Source organism: Rhinolophus sinicus, chromosome 2 (genome assembly GCF_057876585.1).
Source record: "Rhinolophus sinicus isolate RSI-liver-muscle chromosome 2, RSI-T2T, whole genome shotgun sequence".
Taxonomy (NCBI): domain Eukaryota; kingdom Metazoa; phylum Chordata; class Mammalia; order Chiroptera; family Rhinolophidae; genus Rhinolophus; species Rhinolophus sinicus.
In genome coordinates, this window is record NC_142502.1 from 34417362 (window position 1) to 34436180 (window position 18819).

The following is an 18819-nucleotide window of genomic DNA, read 5'->3' on the forward strand; positions in this document are numbered from 1 at the left end:
GGGAGTTGGTGTTTGGCTTCATTTGGAAATGTAGTGTTTAAGTTGTAAGTGGCACATACAAGTGGCAAAAGCCAGGAAACACTGGGAAAAAGGGAAATGTAATTAATTGGTGCAAAGTGAATTGGGGACTTGCTGGGATTTTAGACATGGATTTCTTTCTCCTTACCTGGTTTTATTTTGCTTCATTGCAACCTATCTCCACCTGACATGTTATAAATCTACTTGTTTATTTGTTGTTTCTATCACTATAGTGTAACCTGCGTGAGAAGTACTGTTTACTAGTGTTTATTACAGTCGCTCCAGAACCCAGAGCGTAGTCTGGCTCATAAAAGACCCTCAGTATAGATTTACTGAATGAACTCTTTAGATGCTATAGGTTATAAAGAAAAATAAGGCAATTGACTGGAGCATGAAAAAACTTCTAAGTGCAATTTGACTGGTTATTTCTACCCTTTCCTCGTTAAGGACTTGAATGATAATAAAGAGAAAACCTCTTATAGAAGATCTGGAATGTGAGCTGTTGTCTGGGTCTTGTGAGATTAAAAAAAAACAAAAATGTTTTGTTTTTGGATACCAGTAGGGAGAAGCCACCACTGTAGTCTCTTTGATCTAGAGGAGTGGAAGGAAAGAAGCTAGGACATCCTTTAGCATCAAAATGACTAGGGTGAGAGGGTCATTCATTAATGAATGCTATTGAGTGTTGCAAATGTTGAGAATTGGTGCAAAAAACACTTTTCTCTCTCTGGCCAATTTATAGCATGTTAAACAGGTACATAACTGGGCAGAAATTGAAAAAATAAAATTTGTACTTGCTTACACTTTGCCTCATTGGAGGTATTTGCCTTGGGTCCTCTGAAGACAACTTAGGACTGTTACGTTTTCTTTGCAGTTGCTACAGAGTTTTCTCTTTGCCTCAGCTTTCCTATCTGCAATATGGGTATGTTTACATCTGATCAGTGGAGGCATAGAGAGGTCCAATTATTTTAAATTAGTAAAGCACCATATCAGTTTAAGAACTATGATTTAATAGCACTAATAACAGTATGATTTTGAAACTACCGAGTAAGAGAAGAGTGCTTTTTGAATAAATATTCTTTGCTAAAATACATTCCCTGTTGTGAGCTTCCATTTTATTTAAACATTTTATTCATGAACATTGAGTCCAGCAAACCTAAAGCTGCCTTTTTAAATACATGCTGGCAATGAGGTATTGTAAAATAAAACTGTATCTTGGTTGTTAATGACAAAGCCACTAGTCAACATACTCGCTTTTGGAGACAGAGCTGGGAAAGGCCATGAAGGGAAACAGATCTGAAGCTAAGCTTAAATATTTAGAAGAACACATTTGAAGACATTAAAGAGTTTGTGTGGGCCTATGAAAATAGAGCATATATCCATTATCTCTGCAGGTAAGGATTTCAAGGGTACTTATCTCCAGTTGTACAAAAGGAATTTAGACCATAACCAACCATTGGCCAAATTCAAAAGAACTGCCTTTCTCCCACACAGACTTACTTGCTGGTAACAACTGAGCTTAGTAAAGTGTGAGCTTGAGGTATTTGATCTGGGCTAAAATCCCTCAGTGTGGAATCTGAGATTTTTTTTTTTTTTCTGATTAGGAAAACACAACACTTTATAGGGGCACTTTATCTTGTTGTTGCTTGAAAGGTCACTAAAGTGTTATACTATGGAGAGCTTCTGGCAGGCGAAGCACACAATGAGGGAACTGGGACTTACCAGCTACATCACTACAAATGCTTCACTTCTTAACCTTGTTCAGCAAATATGTATTTCCTTAGGGTCTTAGGGTCCTATTTTCCATGTTTCTCTCTCAGTTGTAACAGAATCAGATCTTCAATATTTTAAACTTGGTAATGCATTTACATATGCTAAACAATGAAAGTGAAAAGCAATCACCACAGTGGTATCATTAAAAAAAAAAAAAAATATATATATATATATATATATATATATATATATATATATATATATATTTAGAAATAGTTTGAGTAATCACTTTAAGCTTTTGGTTCTAAAAACTTACTAAAAAATGAAATATGAGCTCCACTGAATAAACTGTTTTGTCTTTTTGCTCTTGCCTATTTCTGCCAGCTCTCAGTGAGGGTAATACCTTAGATGAGATTTGAAGAAACACATGCTGGTTTTCTGCTGAGACCAGGATCTTGCCATCTAACAGTGTTCTAATAATATAAAACACTGTTACATTCCAGGGAAGCTGTGAAGGAGCATAAAGACTGAGGGCTTCGGAGTTAGAAGACCTGGGCTCATGTTGTGCCTTTACTTCTTACGAGCATGCTACCCATAAGCAGGTCACAAATTTCTTCCTCCATAAGGTGGGGATGATAACACAATTCTAACTTCATAGGGTTAAGAATTGTGGGAGAAAGGCAGTTCTTTTGAATTTGGCCTATGGTTGGTTATGGTCTAAATTCCTTTTGTACAACTGGAGATAAGTACCCTTGAAATCCTTACCTGCAGAGATAATGGATATATGCTCTATTTTCATAGGCCCACACAAACTCTTTAATGTCTTCAAATGTGTTCTTCTAAATATTTAAGCTTAGCTTCAGATCTGTTTCCCTTCATGGCCTTTCCCAGCTCTGTCTCCAAAAGCGAGTATGTTGACTAGTGGCTTTGTCATTAACAACCAAGATACAGTTTTATTTTACAATACCTCATTGCCAGCATGTATTTAAAAAGGCAGCTTTAGGTTTGCTGGACTCAGTGTTCATGAATAAAATGTTTAAATAAAAGGGAAGCTCACAACAGGGAACGTATTTTAGCAAAGAATATTTATTCAAAAAGCACTCGTCTCTTACTTGGTAATTTCAAAATCACACTGCTATTAGTGCTATTAAATCATAGTTCTTTAACTGATATGGTGCTTTACTAATTTAAAATAATTGGACCTCTCTATGCCTCCATTGATCAGATGTAAACATACCCATATTGCAGATAGGAAAGCTGAGGCAAAGAGCAAACTCTGTAGCAACTGCAAAGAAAACGTAACAGTCCTGAGTTGTCTTCAGAGGACCCAAGGCAAATAAGAGAATCATATGTGTGTAATACTTAGAGGCGTGTATATTAAAGGTACATGATGGATGGATTTGGGATCTCGTCTCTTTTTGGAAGGGATTTATACAAAGAAAATGATTTGAACTATGCTTTAAAAATGCATATTAGGTTCTTTTCTGAGAGGATGAGCACTTTGTATGATAATTTACTAGAGTTTTGTATGGAATGTCATAAGCATAGAAGTCATCAGCAGAAGCTGAGAAGAACTGAGGTAGGCCTATGGAAAACCTTCCACTGCCCACTTAGTTGGTTAACTGTGGTCTGACAAGCAACATGTGTGACATATGTGGAAAAAAAGGAAAGATATTTTATATTAAAAGCTACATAGAACTGAGTTTCCACATCTCAAGTGTTTTGGGAAATCACCTTGTATATTATCCAAAAGGACAGAGAGAGGCTGGAACCTGTCTGATTTGTGGTCTATGAGGCTTTGACACAGATGTAGGCAAGGAACTATCCAATGGAGGGGCAAGAATACAGATCTTGCGAGCTCATGAGGTCAATGCTTGGTGGAAGGATTACTTTGGAGTAACTTTTTCTCTCAGATTTGGGCAGGGTGGCAAGGAGACAAAAGGATAATTGCTGGTATAGCGTGCTGCTAAAGTTCTGGGGGAAAAAATAAAGGATGTTATGTTTGATAGCATTGATTTTCTCAGAGTTGAGTAGTAGGCTTAAGGAGCTTGGAAAGGTTTGGAGCAGGTCCTGAAAGCACTGTCAGCAGCAGAGGAATGAAAGTCTTGTAAGCAGGAGAGAGCATACAACTGTGTGTAGCGACTTCTCCAGTACTAGGCAGCAACCCAGGATTAGAAGTGGAGAAACTGAACCTGAGCTTTATCAGGCATAGGTCTTGAGGATCCAAGCATAATGCAAGTGCAAGCAAGAAAGAAAACCAAGGGTGCTAGTGAGAGTATCACCACCATTACTCATCCTGGAACTGGATGATAACTAGAAAGATCCAAAGTATGAAACAAAGGTTCCAATGGAGGGAGCGTTCCTGAAGAAACATTTCTCCAGGAGGAAGGCTGGAGAACAAGGTGGGAGAAAAGATAGCTGTTACAGTCAGTCAGAGAACTTTGGAATTGGTGGTTTTCGAGAAGGCTCCTTTCTCCATAATAAAGGCAATCCAAATTAGCCTTCTTGATGAAGGAAATCAAGGGGGTAGATGCAGTGAATGGTGATGAGTGTGGTAAGAGCAGAGAAGGTCAAAAATCTGTAAAGCTAGAATCAGAAAATTATGTATCCAGATATCTTTAATACTTCTGATAGATGTGGAGAAGCATGCAAAATGTGATAAATTAACTAAGAAAACTTTACCTTAAATGTGCTTGGACTCACTTTATGCCATGACGTTTGGATGGATTAGATTTACCAGTGTTTGTTTTGTTCTTTTCTATTAGAATGGCTTTCAATTATATATAACATGCGTTTCAGGTGAAATTGAGACCAGTTACTACAAGCTATAGGTGGGCTAGTTAGACATGATGGCATGTCTTCGCAACTGACATCCAGAATATATTTACAGTGCGTAGCCCATTTAAATGCAATGATTTTAACTGGGCGTGGGCACATTAATGTGTATATTAGGGAAATAAAAAATAAAGCATGCATGCTATAATGATCCAATATAGAAATATTTCTTGGCTTGAAATTTTTGTTAACATAATCTGTGCATCATTTTGCAGCCTCCAGAAAGGAAAATCACAAAGCTCCTGAGCCTAAATTAACCATGTTTTTAGGACGACAGTTGCAGTTTCAGGAAAGAGAATGTCCAGTGGTTACTCTGACATTTTTATTGATACTTGGGAAAGTTGAAACTGAGGTTTGCTCTATCGAGCTCATTTAAAACACTTAATCCTATGTAAATTATGATGTACATTTGATAACTATAGATCGAAACTGTAGCTGTCTTTAAAAAAGGCACATTTGTTTTTGCTAAAGTCTACATATCCCTCTGATTTATCTTTTAGGTTTCTGCTGAAATGTCACTTCCTCAGGGAAGAATTTCTTTGTCTTCTTAACTGGTGCAGATGGCCCTGGGGTACCTTCTCATAGCACCCCTACTCCCTTTGTCAGAACTTCAGGGTAATTCATTGTGTGAAATGTGCTGGATTGAAAGCACCAGGAAAGCAAAGGCAGTATTTGCTTGGTTCACTGCCTCATCCCTCACTACTAACACAGCCAACCAGAGAGCGGTTACTCAAGAAATATGTGTTGAAAGAGTCTATCTCGAGTATCACAATGGAGTGAGGCGGAAAGTTGACTTAGAATCAGGAAACTTAAGTTCTGCTCCCAGCGCTGTCTCTACATGACTGATTGATTTGGAGCAAGTCAATCTGAGCATTCCTTACCTCAACTGTAAAATTAGGGGATTAAGGTAAATGATTGCCAGTGTTGTTCATAGCATTGTGATTCTGCATGAGTCCTTATTTCTGGGATTGGTTTACATACTGGTGGTACTGATAAAATGCTTAAAATGAGCAAATCTGCAAAGGCACCGTGAATGGGAAAAATTAGTACAGAACAGTTATTTTCCTCCGGCTGTCGCAACTGTTATGCACCAATTTTACGAGTCAACTTTACAGGGAAATGGTCTGCTGAATAGGATATATACATATATATGGCATTTGGAACCTGAGACTTGACAATTCCCAAATGGGAAACAGAGTGATGAAAAACAGAGGGGCTTGGGAGAGGGGAACAGGATTGACAGTTTTGGCGCCATCAGAACTATTGTCTCCCCAATCAATTTAGTTCAGGGATGTAGGTGTATGGATGTGTGACTATGTGCTTCCTTTGCCTCTCTGCTCTTGGGAATTTCTTTAACATCAACTTCATTAGTTACAAAGGCAGCAATCCATATCCAATTTTCTTTTTGTGTCAGGATTGTTCATGTATAAACTAGGGTCCTTTGTTGGAAACATTTGCAATTAATCCTATAAACCAACAAACCAAAAATGCAAATTTTGCACTGCCTGCCACAGCCGACCCTGCTGATTCTGAGCCCTGACCACCATCTATTATACACAAAAATGAATTGAAATTCCCACTTTGGGCCTAACCTAATTTCAAGTGATAATAGGCATGGATTCCCAGAAGCACTCTATGCCTCTTGATAGTAACATCCTAATTTCCTTTCCTGGTAAATGTTTTAAATAAGATTTTAGCACCAAAGGAAATTAACCTTTAAATTAATTGTAATTATAAAATGCCATTGCTGATTTTTGTCTTCAGCCTAATTACTTTCTATTATTTAAACAAACCTCACCTCCTGTGAGCTTCAAGTTTGTTTCTCCTTCAGTCCCTGGCACACAATGCCAACCAATCCTAGTGGAGGCCTCCCTGAGTTCCCCCTGCTGGAACTGCCTCATTTAAATGTCACACAGGACTGAGGGTTTGCCCTGCACTCGCTTATTTACAAGGCTTTCTTTCAGAGCTGCATGTAAGGCTGCTGTACTCAGATGTTTTAGTTCCGCATACCTGGTGGCCATCCTTAGAGATGCAGTGTTTTTCAGTCTTCTTGCTGTTAAGAAGGAAATAGCTAAGCCCAGCCTTCTGTTTCCATTAGATGCCACTTCCAAAACCAAAGCACAACTGGACATATTGAAGTGGTCACCCCCGCCAGCATCATTTATCAAAAGACTAACTTTGAAGGTTCTTTCTCTGCACGCCTCAGCTTCCAAGGGCTTTTAGAGTTCTGCTTCCTGTGCCAGCACTTTGTCTTGCTCTCATTTGTTCTTTCGAGATGGGACTAAGGGACAAGCAACTTTATTTTGTGAGCATGTATGTCTACATTCTGGTGCTCAAAGCATCCTATCTTTCTGCCACTTAGCTGTTTTCTTTCTCATGTCGTCACCAATGCGAGGATCAAGAGGAAACAGATACAGAACCCCCATTACAGGTGCTCTGAGCATCGAAGAATAATCAGAATGGAAGATTTTTCTTTCAGTCATTTCTGTAAATGTCACCACTTCTCCCTCCCGTCACATGCTCTGGCTTTCTTTTCTGTTGAGGCTGATTTAAACAACTTGGATATTATTCATCTAATGGATAACTTTAGTGTTCTGAACAACACGCCTCCTTTATTATACCCAGTAAAGGTCTTCCTTTGCTTGTCTGAATATTTTCACCACAACATTGATTCTTTAGAAACAAAGTCCTCGTGCTTGCTTTGGCAGCACATATACTAAAATTAGAAACAAGATCCTGATTCTTTTGCATCAACAAAGGATAGAAATGAATCAATTTCTTTCCCGTTTTTTGAATTGGGAACATAAGATTTATTTTAAAATGTTCATGGTGTGCATGCGTATGTGTGAATGTGTGTGTGTGTGTGTGTGTGTGTGTGTACAAAGCAGTATAGTATAATGGAGGAGACATTATGAGAAAGGGGGAGAAAATATGTAATTGTTGATGAATCAGACTCCGATTTAAAAGTAAAGCTCAGATACTTTCTCAGTGACCACAAGAGGGAGGAATTCAACAGTAGGCTGAAAAAGAGACCAGTGTTAATTTTGGAAGACTTAATGAAAAAATTGTATGTCTCACTGTTAGGGAATGCTGTTGTCATTGATAAGAGTTTGCATATGATTGACAAGAGGCATAGGCACATGTAGGCATTTGTTTCAGGTGTTGATCATTTATTTAGTCTTTTACTTTTATACATGACAACACAGTTTTGGTTTTCCTTTTATTTGTTTAGAAAATGACAAAAGTTGCTTTGTTTTGATAGGTTATTCATTTGCTTAGAATAAACTGGGGTCTAGGGACATATCACATTTCCTTAGCAGTTTCCATGTAATCCAGAAAATGTTTGTGGAGTGTTAACTGATTGATTCATTTATTTCCCAGATACTTATTGAGTCCTGCTCTAGGTTGGGGATATGTTAGATGCTGAGAGTATACATAGTAGTCGTCAATGTAGGTGTGGCCCCCAATGGCATCCCCTGAGGGAGTACAATATGTGCTGTACTGGTGTCAGAAGTGCATGAATAAGCGCAGTGGCCTTGGGCACATCGTTTAGTCTTGTGCTTCTACAAAATTAAGGTGCTGAAATATAGCTATAGACAGTAGCTTTCCACTGTTTTAAACGCTTCGGTGTTATGAGTCCAAAAGAATTCCGAAGCAGAACGAAAAGTTATTAAATTAAGTAAATGCAGAGCTCCTGTGTTTCGGGGAGCTGGGGAAGGAGCAAGGTGACACCGTCTACCTTAGTCGCATTATGGTTCTATAGAGTATGGCTAGAGACTAGCAGCACTCAAAGTCTGGCTCTCCAGGCTCTGATAACGTGATGATTCTGTTCAGCGATGGGGCAAGAAATGACACGTTTTATTTTTGTGTGAGGTTGGCAGATATGCACAAGATTATTTCACTCAGTCAGCTTCAGAATTATAAAACAAATCTTGTAAAGAGATGGTAAAACAATAGGATACTACTCTTTCTTTCATTTGATTGCTTGAATATGATATTTGAAAAGTAGAATAGACACATCATTCTCTTAATTGCACCTGGCTACCTGGCACCCAAGAACTTGGCACCTTTTTTGAAGTGCTAATTAGGTTATGTTTGTAGAGTGATTTATAAATAACATGAAAGAAAGCTCAGGCTACCAAACAGCTGTATAGTATGGCCCTAACAACCAGACAGAAAGAATGATTGATAGATAGATAGATAGATAGATAGATAGATAGATAGATAGATAGATAGATATAGGAAGGAAGGAAAGAAGGAAGGAAGGAAGAAAGGAAGGAAGGAAGGAAGGAAGAAGTAAGGAAAGAAGGAAGTAAGACTAGGAGATATATAATATGCCAAAATATTAACTGAGAACCAGAATTCAGAATTGTGGGGTCATTCTATTTATTTATTTATTTATATTTTCTATACATTCTGCAGTCAATGTACATTCCTTTATAAAAGGAAGAAACAAATATTTTTTAATGGTGGAGTTTGCCTCCCTGCTCCCTTCTCTAGCCTCCCCCATAGGTGGGAGAGTGTATGATTGTGCTTAAAGAACTGCATCCAAACTCAGTGATCCTGACAAACTGGAAAAATGATCAAAACACAGAATGGAGTTCAATACACAGAAGCTTAGGTCAGCAGGCCTTAGAAGAAAAATCAAACAAAAATAACAGAAAATTATTAGCCTCAGAGAAGTGAATAATTTCCTGTGGTTTGCTTTTCAAATGAAAGGTTCTATAAATCAATTGTGACTTTTATCCCAAGGCCCGTTGATTTTGAAGAATTCAGGACAGGTTTTTATGAACTTGTGCTTAGTTGGTAGGTTCATGCATGTGTGCATCTATAAGTTTAAACATCTAGAATTCATTTTTAAATACTTTTTTTCAAAATAAGTTCCTGTAGCATATACTTTTAAATGACATTCCATAACTTCTCCAAATGATTTGACTATGTAATTAACACTTGCAAATACACTGAATCTCTTTTAGAAACGATAGTGTCTACTTAGAAAAAGGGACACATTTTTAGAGGATCAATGTTTAGTTTTAGCTTAACTATTAAACCAAAGGTTTGTAAGACCACAGAATAAAAATTGAGAAATCAAACTATACTGTTTTTTTTCTATTATCAATTAGTGATATTTATCAGGGCTGCATGTCTTCCTTTTAATTGTCAGATGTAACAATGCTAATGAAGCAGAGACATAAGTTCTCAGTTCTATCACTGCAAGTGGACGTCCAACTGTGGTGCAGGAGAACTGAGGATTGATGGAGAGAAGAGCTACATATATGACAAAAGGTGCACCAGACCAAGAGTCTCGGAGCATTTTATTTCTTTCACAGAATATTGTAAAAGAGAACAAGTAGAGGGGAATAGAAAATACTGGAGGTCATAAGGAAAACTCAGCATGGCTGGCAACAGATGGTACAGTGAGGAGCCAGCCACAAAGACAGCTCAGCAAGGGATGTCTGCTTTCCTGGAGAAAACCTTTTTTTCCTATGACACATTGTTGGCTTTTCATGAACAAATATATAAAAGTATGTTGTGATGGCTGCCCCACTCAAAATAGGCTTCAAATGGCAAGACACACCCTCCGGGGCAGGGTCCCAGCTTGTTTTCTGGTGAGGAGCTACTCATCTGAAGGCAGATCACTCTGCTCCACAGCAGGGGATGCTGAATATACTCCTGTCTGGAGGCAGGAAGCATGGAGCCCAAGGAAGCCAGTAGCATTGCAGCCTGGAGCCTTACCCACAGGCATTTCATGGGCCAGTGAGCCAAAGTGAGCCCCATTCTGTGTCCCGTAGGCATTTTCAAACATCCAGGAGCCACATGGTGTGTGTGTGTGTGTGTGTGTGTGTGTGTGTGTGTGTGTGTGTGTGTGTGATATTATGGACTGAAGTGTGTTCCCCTAAAATGTATACATTGGGGGCCTAACCCCCCACATCATTGTGCTTGGAGATGAGGCCTTTAAAGAGATAATTGATGTTAAATGAGGCCATTTCCTTGTAAGAAGAAACAGAGACACCAAGGGCATGCACGCACAGAGAGGAAAGGCCATGTGAGGACAAAACAAAAAGTCAGTTGTCTGTAAGCCACAGAAAGAGGCTTCCGAAGAAACCAAACCTGCCAACACCTTAATCTTGGACTTCTAGCCTTAAAAACTGTGTGAAAATAAATTGCTGTTGTTTAAGCCACCAAGTTGTTGTATTTTGTTTTTGCAGCCCCAGGCAACTAATAGCTGGTGGCAGGAGTATTTGCATCTTCCTGTTTGACTTCTCTGTTCCCAAGGTGGTTGCTATCTCCTGGGAGGCACAGTAGATGGCAGTGGTGTCCTGTGAGTTTGCACAGCCAGCCAGCCTGTCAAGCTGTGGCTCTGGCTTAGATAACTCCAGGGTCAGAGATGTGAACTTCAAGGTCCAGGCTTTTTCATAAGAAACAACAACAACAACTTTGCATGAAAATGTCAATAGAAATATTAATCAGACTAGGCTCTAGAAAAGCAAATGAGATACTGTTTAAAAGGAGAAATAAGGGAAACAAAATTCTCAGGCATTTGAGGTGCCTGCAGTCTAACTCCCTCTAGTTCAACGATGATTTATTGCTATTTCGGGAGTCTAGTTTGAGTCATTGCTCCTGGAGCCTGAACCCTCTCCATAGCTCCCAGAGGCTTCTGTCTCTGAGGCTTCCTAGCTGCACTTACGGCTGAGGCCTGAAGTGTCAAAACTGAGCACGTAGCCTGTCAGCTTCATAATGACGTCGAGAATACTTGAATTATCCAGTTGCCATAATTGAACTCTTATCTCCACAGTCCGTTCTCAGCACAGTTACAGAACCAAAACTTCCCTCTCTTCCTCATGAGGCTCTTAGGAACAGAAACTGAACTCATTTGGCAGGCAGGTTGCTAGAACCTCCTCTTGCATGACTTTCCTATCAGGATGCTTCATTACAAATCCACCGCAGGTAAGAGCAGACACACGGAGATCCGCTCCCTGTTTACATAGATATTAAACTTTTCCTATATGTCAGGGCTTACTTTCTGAGAGCATCTGTATGTGTGTGAGTGTGTGTGAGTGTGTGTGAGTGTGTGTGTGTGTGTTTGACCGACTTTCATCAAGCCAGTGTGCTTTGAATGGATCAAAGTAATTTTCTTTATGATATAATTACCAAAAGTTAGACAGAAATTTTAAAACTTTTTTTACTTTTGAGCACTGGAAGTCATGTGTTCTAGGCAATGTCTGGAGGTGAACAGACAGACAAGACACTAAGATAATAATAATAATACATGGCAAATATTAATTCAGAGCATTGTACTCAACAAATACTCATTAATTGTCTGTGCATATGTGAATGACTACAAATAAATGAACCTGACTGAACGGAGAATTAGCTCAAATGACCGTCTCCTCCAGGCTTTAGTCCCCTGAATGTCTAAGGTAAGCATCAGTCGTCTACTTGAATATAAAAATAAAAAGTAATTCATATCTTGCTCATTGAGCAAAAAGACTAAAATTATACACTTGCCTATGAGAAGTCAGCTTGTATTTTGGAACAATAATGGCTTGGGTTTACATGGCTTTGGCAATAACTGGATTTAGGACAAAATTCCCTAAAGGTGTTCTCTGGAATTCCAGTTCTCTGGAATATTAAGATTTCTTATAAAAAAGGGCTCTGTGTTCAAATGTTTGGATATTAACTATACTTTCAATCTCTATAATTGATGCCTTAACATTTACAAAGTGACCACTGACTGTTACCAAGCAAACCCTAGCTCACCTAAAATATCTGGAGACTTCAGATAGCTCCAAAGCATATTCCTTAACAGTACAGTGAACATGAATTTCACAGGGTGCCACTATCAAACTTAGCCTGCCATACTAAACCTGCTTACCCTGCCTTGCCCATTTCTTTAGATGGAAAGAAACCACAATAAAGGTGCTTGCCACGATTCTGCTGTCTCTGTCTCTCTGCCTTGTCACCAATCCTAGTGTTTCTTGAGTGGCCCTGGGTGGCATCAAGTGGTCTCCCCAGGAAAATGTTGAGTATAATAAAATGGCAAAACTATTTTTGGTTGCTCTCTTTGATCTGCATTTGTCCCCACTACACCTCACCCAAAGTAACATGGTTAAAATAAAACTGTGGATTAGGAAAAAATTGAACACCTTTATCGTAATACTCTCAGAGACGTGAATACATAAATGTGCATTATACATTTCCAGTGTCAAACTTACTTGGCTTTAGGATATCTTTGAGCACTATATCTTATAGAACGAGCATTTCTGGGATCCCCTTTGGGAGGCACTATTCTGGAAAGACACTTATTATCTGTCTAGGAGACTTGATGTGTCAGTATTTTCTGCAGATAAAAGTGCACTGGCATCATTGTGAAATGAAATCAGTCCTTATAGTCCAAGGAAAGTCCAATTCCCATATGAAATTTAACCTGTACGTTTTCCCTTTCATCAAGGATTTGGCACAAAAACATTGAATGGTAATATCTGAGTGAACTGACATAGTTTGTGGAGTCCATACATTTAAAAATCCATGTATCTATTACCCTTCCTAATCTTTGAATAAATCTTTTGTGCATAAGACAAGTGCTTACTAGAAGCCTTCTTTTGAATATTCATTAGGCACTTCTACCTCAACCTGTTCAAACTGAACCAATTGTCACATCCTCATTCTACTTTCCTCAAGTGACATTTCCATTTACCTATTCACTTATACCAGAAACCCAGGAATCTATCTGTTTTTTCCTTGTCCCTTACACAGTACCCATCCATATCCCCTTAATCATTTTGTTCGAACATGTCTCATATCACATCTATTCTCTCCGCCTCCAGTACTAGGCTTAGTCCCCCCTATCTCAGTCATTTGCATGGTGTCTAAGTAGTCTTCCTTTTCCTAAGCTGCTGCCCCCAACCCCAATCTCTTTCCTTCATACTGATACCGATGTGATGTATTTTTAAAGTACATTTCTGATTATGCTATTTTATTTTTATAAACTACCTGCCAATTGATTTCCATCATGCTATACAAAATAAACTCCAAATTCCTTACTCTGTCAGAACCATTTTTCTACTGTCTCATGTATGCTCTCTTTTCCAGTCTTCTCTGGGTGCCCACCTCTAGCACCAGATATAATTTAGTCGTATTAACCTGGCTTCCTCTACCCCCAACAGGGCTGGCTGTGATATGCCTCTGTGTTTTTTCACCTTTTGCAGGGGATCACCTCACTCCTGTATCAGTTCCCCTATTCATCTTTTGGCTATTCAGCTTCCAAGACCAAGCTCAAGATTGTCTTTCTCTATGAAGGCTTTCTTGGTCTCTTTCCTATCTCCTCCCATTATGTACTCTAGAGAGTTTTTATCATACCTATTTGTCCACATGTTTGCTTTTCCCTACTAGATGGTAAATTCCTAAAGGTAAAAGATTCTGTGTTATTATCTTAAAATCTCCAAAGCCTGACAGAGCACTTGATACATTGAAAAGTGGTTCATAAATGCTTTTTTTAATGAAAGGATCATCATTTCCTTTTACACACAAAATTATATAAACAATATACTGTGTATTCCTGCTTTTACACCACGTATTAGCATGGATGAACAATTTCTCCCTCTAACCACCTGATACTGCCTCCTCCTTTCTGATGTGATTGGAAAGTGAAAAAGAAACACACATTTTTCCTGGATTTTTCCCCCTCAAATCATCCTGCAACAGAGCATCTTTCCCCCCATTTTCTCAAAATCCCAATCAATATGAATGTTTTTGGAAACAAAACAAATGATTCCCATCTCTGATTTTTCTTCAGAGTAAATATAGCTGCATGAGCAAGTATCCATGACAGCACTCAGATCCTTAGAATACAAGTAAGAAGTGAAACCTTCTACCTGCCATTTTTAGAAGAGCAGAGGACAATGGAACCACTTAGAGGCTTGTAGGAGGGTACCACCGTCTCTACTCTGGATCAAGCAATAGGACTCCATGCTGAGAACCTGACATAGAGTTCTAGCCATTTGTATCAAAGTGTAGGAACAAAAAGGACATATGAACATTTGGTTCCCTGAAGAGAAATTTCTTGAATTAATCCAAAGTCAATACTCATTAGAATTTTAGGAACTATTGTAAATTGTTGATTAAGATTTGTAGTTCTAGGTGAAACGGATTACTTATCAATATCTAATACATGGTGTATAAAAAGAGAACAGTCAAGTTAGTAATATTTTTAAATTACTCCAGTCTCCTCTCTGTATTCCCTATTAGAATTGTCACAAGAGAAACAAGATCTTAGTACCTTTCAATGAAATGAAAGAAATATGTTTTCAAAATGGGTGCTTCCCAATGTTTTCAATATGCTGTTTACTTTGATGAAAACACATTATTCCCTGTTCTAATGCTGTGTTGGGGTATATAGTCTGAGAATGATGGAGGCTAGGTGAAAGGCAGTGAGAAGACGCTGTGAACTTGAAAGAAAGAGAACGGAGCTTTAATACTTACAGCTGTCCTCTTCTTCAGTTATACATTTCACAACATAACAGGCGTAGATGAACCCTGCCAGCTGAAACAAAACAAAGATGCGTTAGACATGAGGGAAAGGCAACAGACCTGAATCTCACGGGGGGAGTGACTTTTCAAAGGCAGGACATTTACAGTTAGAATTCCAAATGGTTCGTCAGACTGGATCTTGACTCAGTGTGGATTCCTGATTCAAGTGATGTCTATTTACCTTATAAATATTTTGCTCTGTTTTCCTCTGACCTGTATTTATGTGTAAGATTTGTTAATTACCAGTGAATCTAGAACGTTATTTTAGGCGCAGGAAAAGCAAAAAAGAATTATTGCCATACATTAATGCAATCATGCTTGCGTTTGTGCCAACCGACTTCTAATTTACTTACATTAGCCACTATTATAAAAACGCTTTGAGGGAAAGCTATTAAGAAGATTCCACTTACAAAGTTGCAGAAACACTTTGTAAGTAGAAAGACTTCTTTTTTTAAATTTATTTTTATTTATTTATTTATTTATTTTTTTAAAAGACTTCTTATTTAGAGCTGTAACAGGAACCAGGCCATACCAAGTATAATTAGGATGACGTGTTACAGAGAAGCCATGGGGTGGACACCTGCAGGCAAGGAGTGTCACAACACATTGGATTTGGGATTGCACACATCACGTCATCCTTTTTGAAACACACTACTGAAAGGTCCCTGTGGTCAGGAAGTCTTCACTCACTGAAATTGGTACCCATCAAGGAACACAGCGAAGTCCTTTGATATCTATCCGTTCAGATTAAGTAGTTTTGTATTCCTTCATATCAGTGTAATATTTATTTAGTCAAATTATGAGTCCTGCTGAAAGGAAGCAAACTAATATAATTCCCTGGTAAGTGGGAAAATTGTTTCCCCAAACAATCTGTCTTGGGAGAATCTTTAAAAATACGTCCTCAGAACAGAAAAGATTATTCATGGTGACACTTCAGAAAGGCACTGATCTGCCTGAGCACTGACCCTATGGGACAGTGTTTGGTGTGGGGAAGGTAACGTTAGGAAAGGCTGCAGTCTTGCATCAGCAAGCTTAGAAACGGCCAAAGGAGGTGCTGTAATAAGGCTAATGAAGCTGCTTTTCATTAGCTGACACCAGTCCTTCTGGAAGATGTGAATGGAACATTTGAAGTCACAGGGTACACTGCTAGATATTTAATTAGCACAGAACTATTTGGAGGCAAAGGGGAGTCCAGTTAAAAGGAACTTCAGAAAATCTCTAATTGGGGTTTGAGGGAGAAAGTATGTTCTGGCAGATTCTAGCTCTCTTCCAAAGAGAACTGGCAGGGAATGAAACAGTGGCTATCCTGGCACAGAAGTAGTGACCCTGCTTAGGGGAGGAATGGATGGGGAAGAAGACTTGTGCAACATGCTCTTCCAGGGCTTTTGTTTTCAGATCCCGGATGACAGGGAATGTGTACCCCCTGCCCTCCCAACCCCAAATGTAGTATCTGAGCCAGTACACATGATAGAAAGATTTTGACTTGGCCAAACAAAATCACGTCGTGATTTGAGAATTTTCATGGGTACTGGAAAATTGGACTATGCTTAACACTTCTTAATCTTTTATCTACCAGGACCCATGAAAATGCTCGAATTGCTGAGTGACCCAGTCCCGTGAGTACTTTGTCATTGGTACTTGGATCTGCCTGTGGCTATAAAGAGGCATGGGTTTGGTTAAATCCGCTGGGTAATGTCTGTAGCTCCCCCCACCCCCCTTCCTCCACATTAAGTCCTTACCATCCATGGCTAAATGCTATAGATGTATCAATAGCTTATCTTTTCTCTTTAATTTCAAATACTTGTCACTTGAATGATCTATAAAGCAATTTTTTACCCACTCACAAACTTTTCTTTTGATTCTTACTCATCACTTCATTACTTTGGAAATAAAAATCTAGGTAAAGAGCATTAATAAATTCTGAGATTCAGGGTGAATAAGTTTAAGTTTCTCATTAAGGTGTCACTCGATTCTAGATTATTAACTGCGTTCCTCTCCCAGAATGCAGCGAAGGCACTGTGTTTTGCTTACCAGTGATCTTTTAATTGTATTCCGTTGCATTCTTTAACTATCCGGGGAGCGTCTTTGATATAAAAGTAAATCCTGCTGCATTTCATTACCAAAGCTTGCTGATTAAGAGAACTTCAGCTTTTAAATTGGTTACCACTAAATACAAATGGAAATTCGTTTTCCCCAAATTAATCAAGATTCATAAACCTCTGTTATCTTCTAATTTTCCCATACCGCATAAATTTCTAATTTAATTTTTACTCCCTCATAGCAATTGATAAAATTTACCTATAGAAAAGGGGTTTCAAATTCTTTGTAACAACTGAATGGCTCCTCTAATGTGCAACTGTGCTAATTGCTACCTGGGCTGCAAAGATGAACTAAGCCGGGATTTCTCAACTGTGACACCATTGACATTTTGGGTTGAACAATCTTTTATGTGGGGTCTGTTGTGCATTGTAGGATGTTTAACTGGTGACATCCTACCATTAAGACAGTTGACAATTGAGACAATCAAATATGTCAATAGACATTGCCCTATGTCTTCTAAGGGGCAAAACTGCCCCTGTTTGAGCTACTGTTTTAGATACAATCCTATCCTGAAGGAATTTGCAATCTTGTAGTAAGAATACACACGTGATTGTAATTCTAAGTAGATTAATTTCAGTGTCAGGAGGAAAGAAGGAAGGAAATTGAATATATACTAAGTGACTACTGAAAAGTATGACATTTTTTATGGAATACAAAGCCTTCCTAATGTGATACTTAGTTCTCTTTCTAGCCTTATTTCCTACCACTTTTAGTCTCAGGATTCATGCCAGTAGTAAGCTGTTGGTGGTTTGCTGAACGGAGAGGACATCTTCCAAGCAGAACTCAGAGAAGCTCCGGGAAGATGTAAATTATGTTCAGGAAGGAGCAAAAGGCTCCAGTTCAGAGGAGTTTGGGCAATGTGAAAGGGAGTGATGGTACCTAAGGCAGCGAACAGTGACTGCCTGAGCAGATGTGAGTACCTGGAATTAAAACACAGTTATTTTATTTTGTTTCTTATTTAAGGATGGCTACAATAATCATAAAAGATACCAGTGATCTCATAATAGTCAAACATATAATTATACACTTATAAAAACCCCAAATATTACGTCAGTCTTTGGCATTCAAAGCAGAGCTAAGCCTCAATGTGTTTATTTTTATTCATCTTTTCACCTTGATACATCTAATATGATTTGTTCACTTCTAATTCACCTGATAGGGAATTACATATTATCTTGATGTCATTACTGGCTGAAAGAAAATCATATTTTCTCTCTATAACTAAATCACATTAAAATTCTTTTTCATATGTACAAACCAAATTATGATGGTATGTCAAAGAAATTCACTTAGAAGCTAAGAGGTAGGAGGAACTCAAAGCCTTTTGGTAAGTATTTAAAAAGATTCAATTGTAGTAACTGAAAGTGTAACAACCTTGTGTTTAAAATACTATGTGTCTTTTGGACTTCTGTTTCTAGGAAGTTGGAATAGACGTGCTTTCCCATAACCCTCCCTCTACTTACAGCTCTAAACCCTGGACATTATATGTGCAACCAACATTGGAAGACTGCAAACGGCAGAAAGAAGTTAGACTGGCTAGGAATCTTGGGGCCTGAGAAAGGACATGACAGCGAGTGCTCTATTTTTCTTTTGTCTCATATATATCAGACTTGGAGCTAAAGAAAC

At 38.5% G+C, this 18819-nt stretch overlaps 1 protein-coding gene across 7 annotated transcripts in view; it reads right to left on the reverse strand.

Annotated features, from left to right (window-relative positions):
* NKAIN2 (sodium/potassium transporting ATPase interacting 2) overlaps nucleotides 1-18819 on the reverse strand; it is an 871385-nt gene that overhangs the window by 11729 nt on the left and 840837 nt on the right. For all 7 annotated transcript variants that reach the window (XM_088795473.1, XM_088795477.1, XM_074333530.2 and 4 more), the window contains one exon: nucleotides 15046-15106. In XM_088795473.1, coding sequence (XP_088651599.1) covers nucleotides 15046-15106 — 61 coding nt within the window. The remainder of the gene's footprint in view (nucleotides 1-15045; nucleotides 15107-18819) is intronic.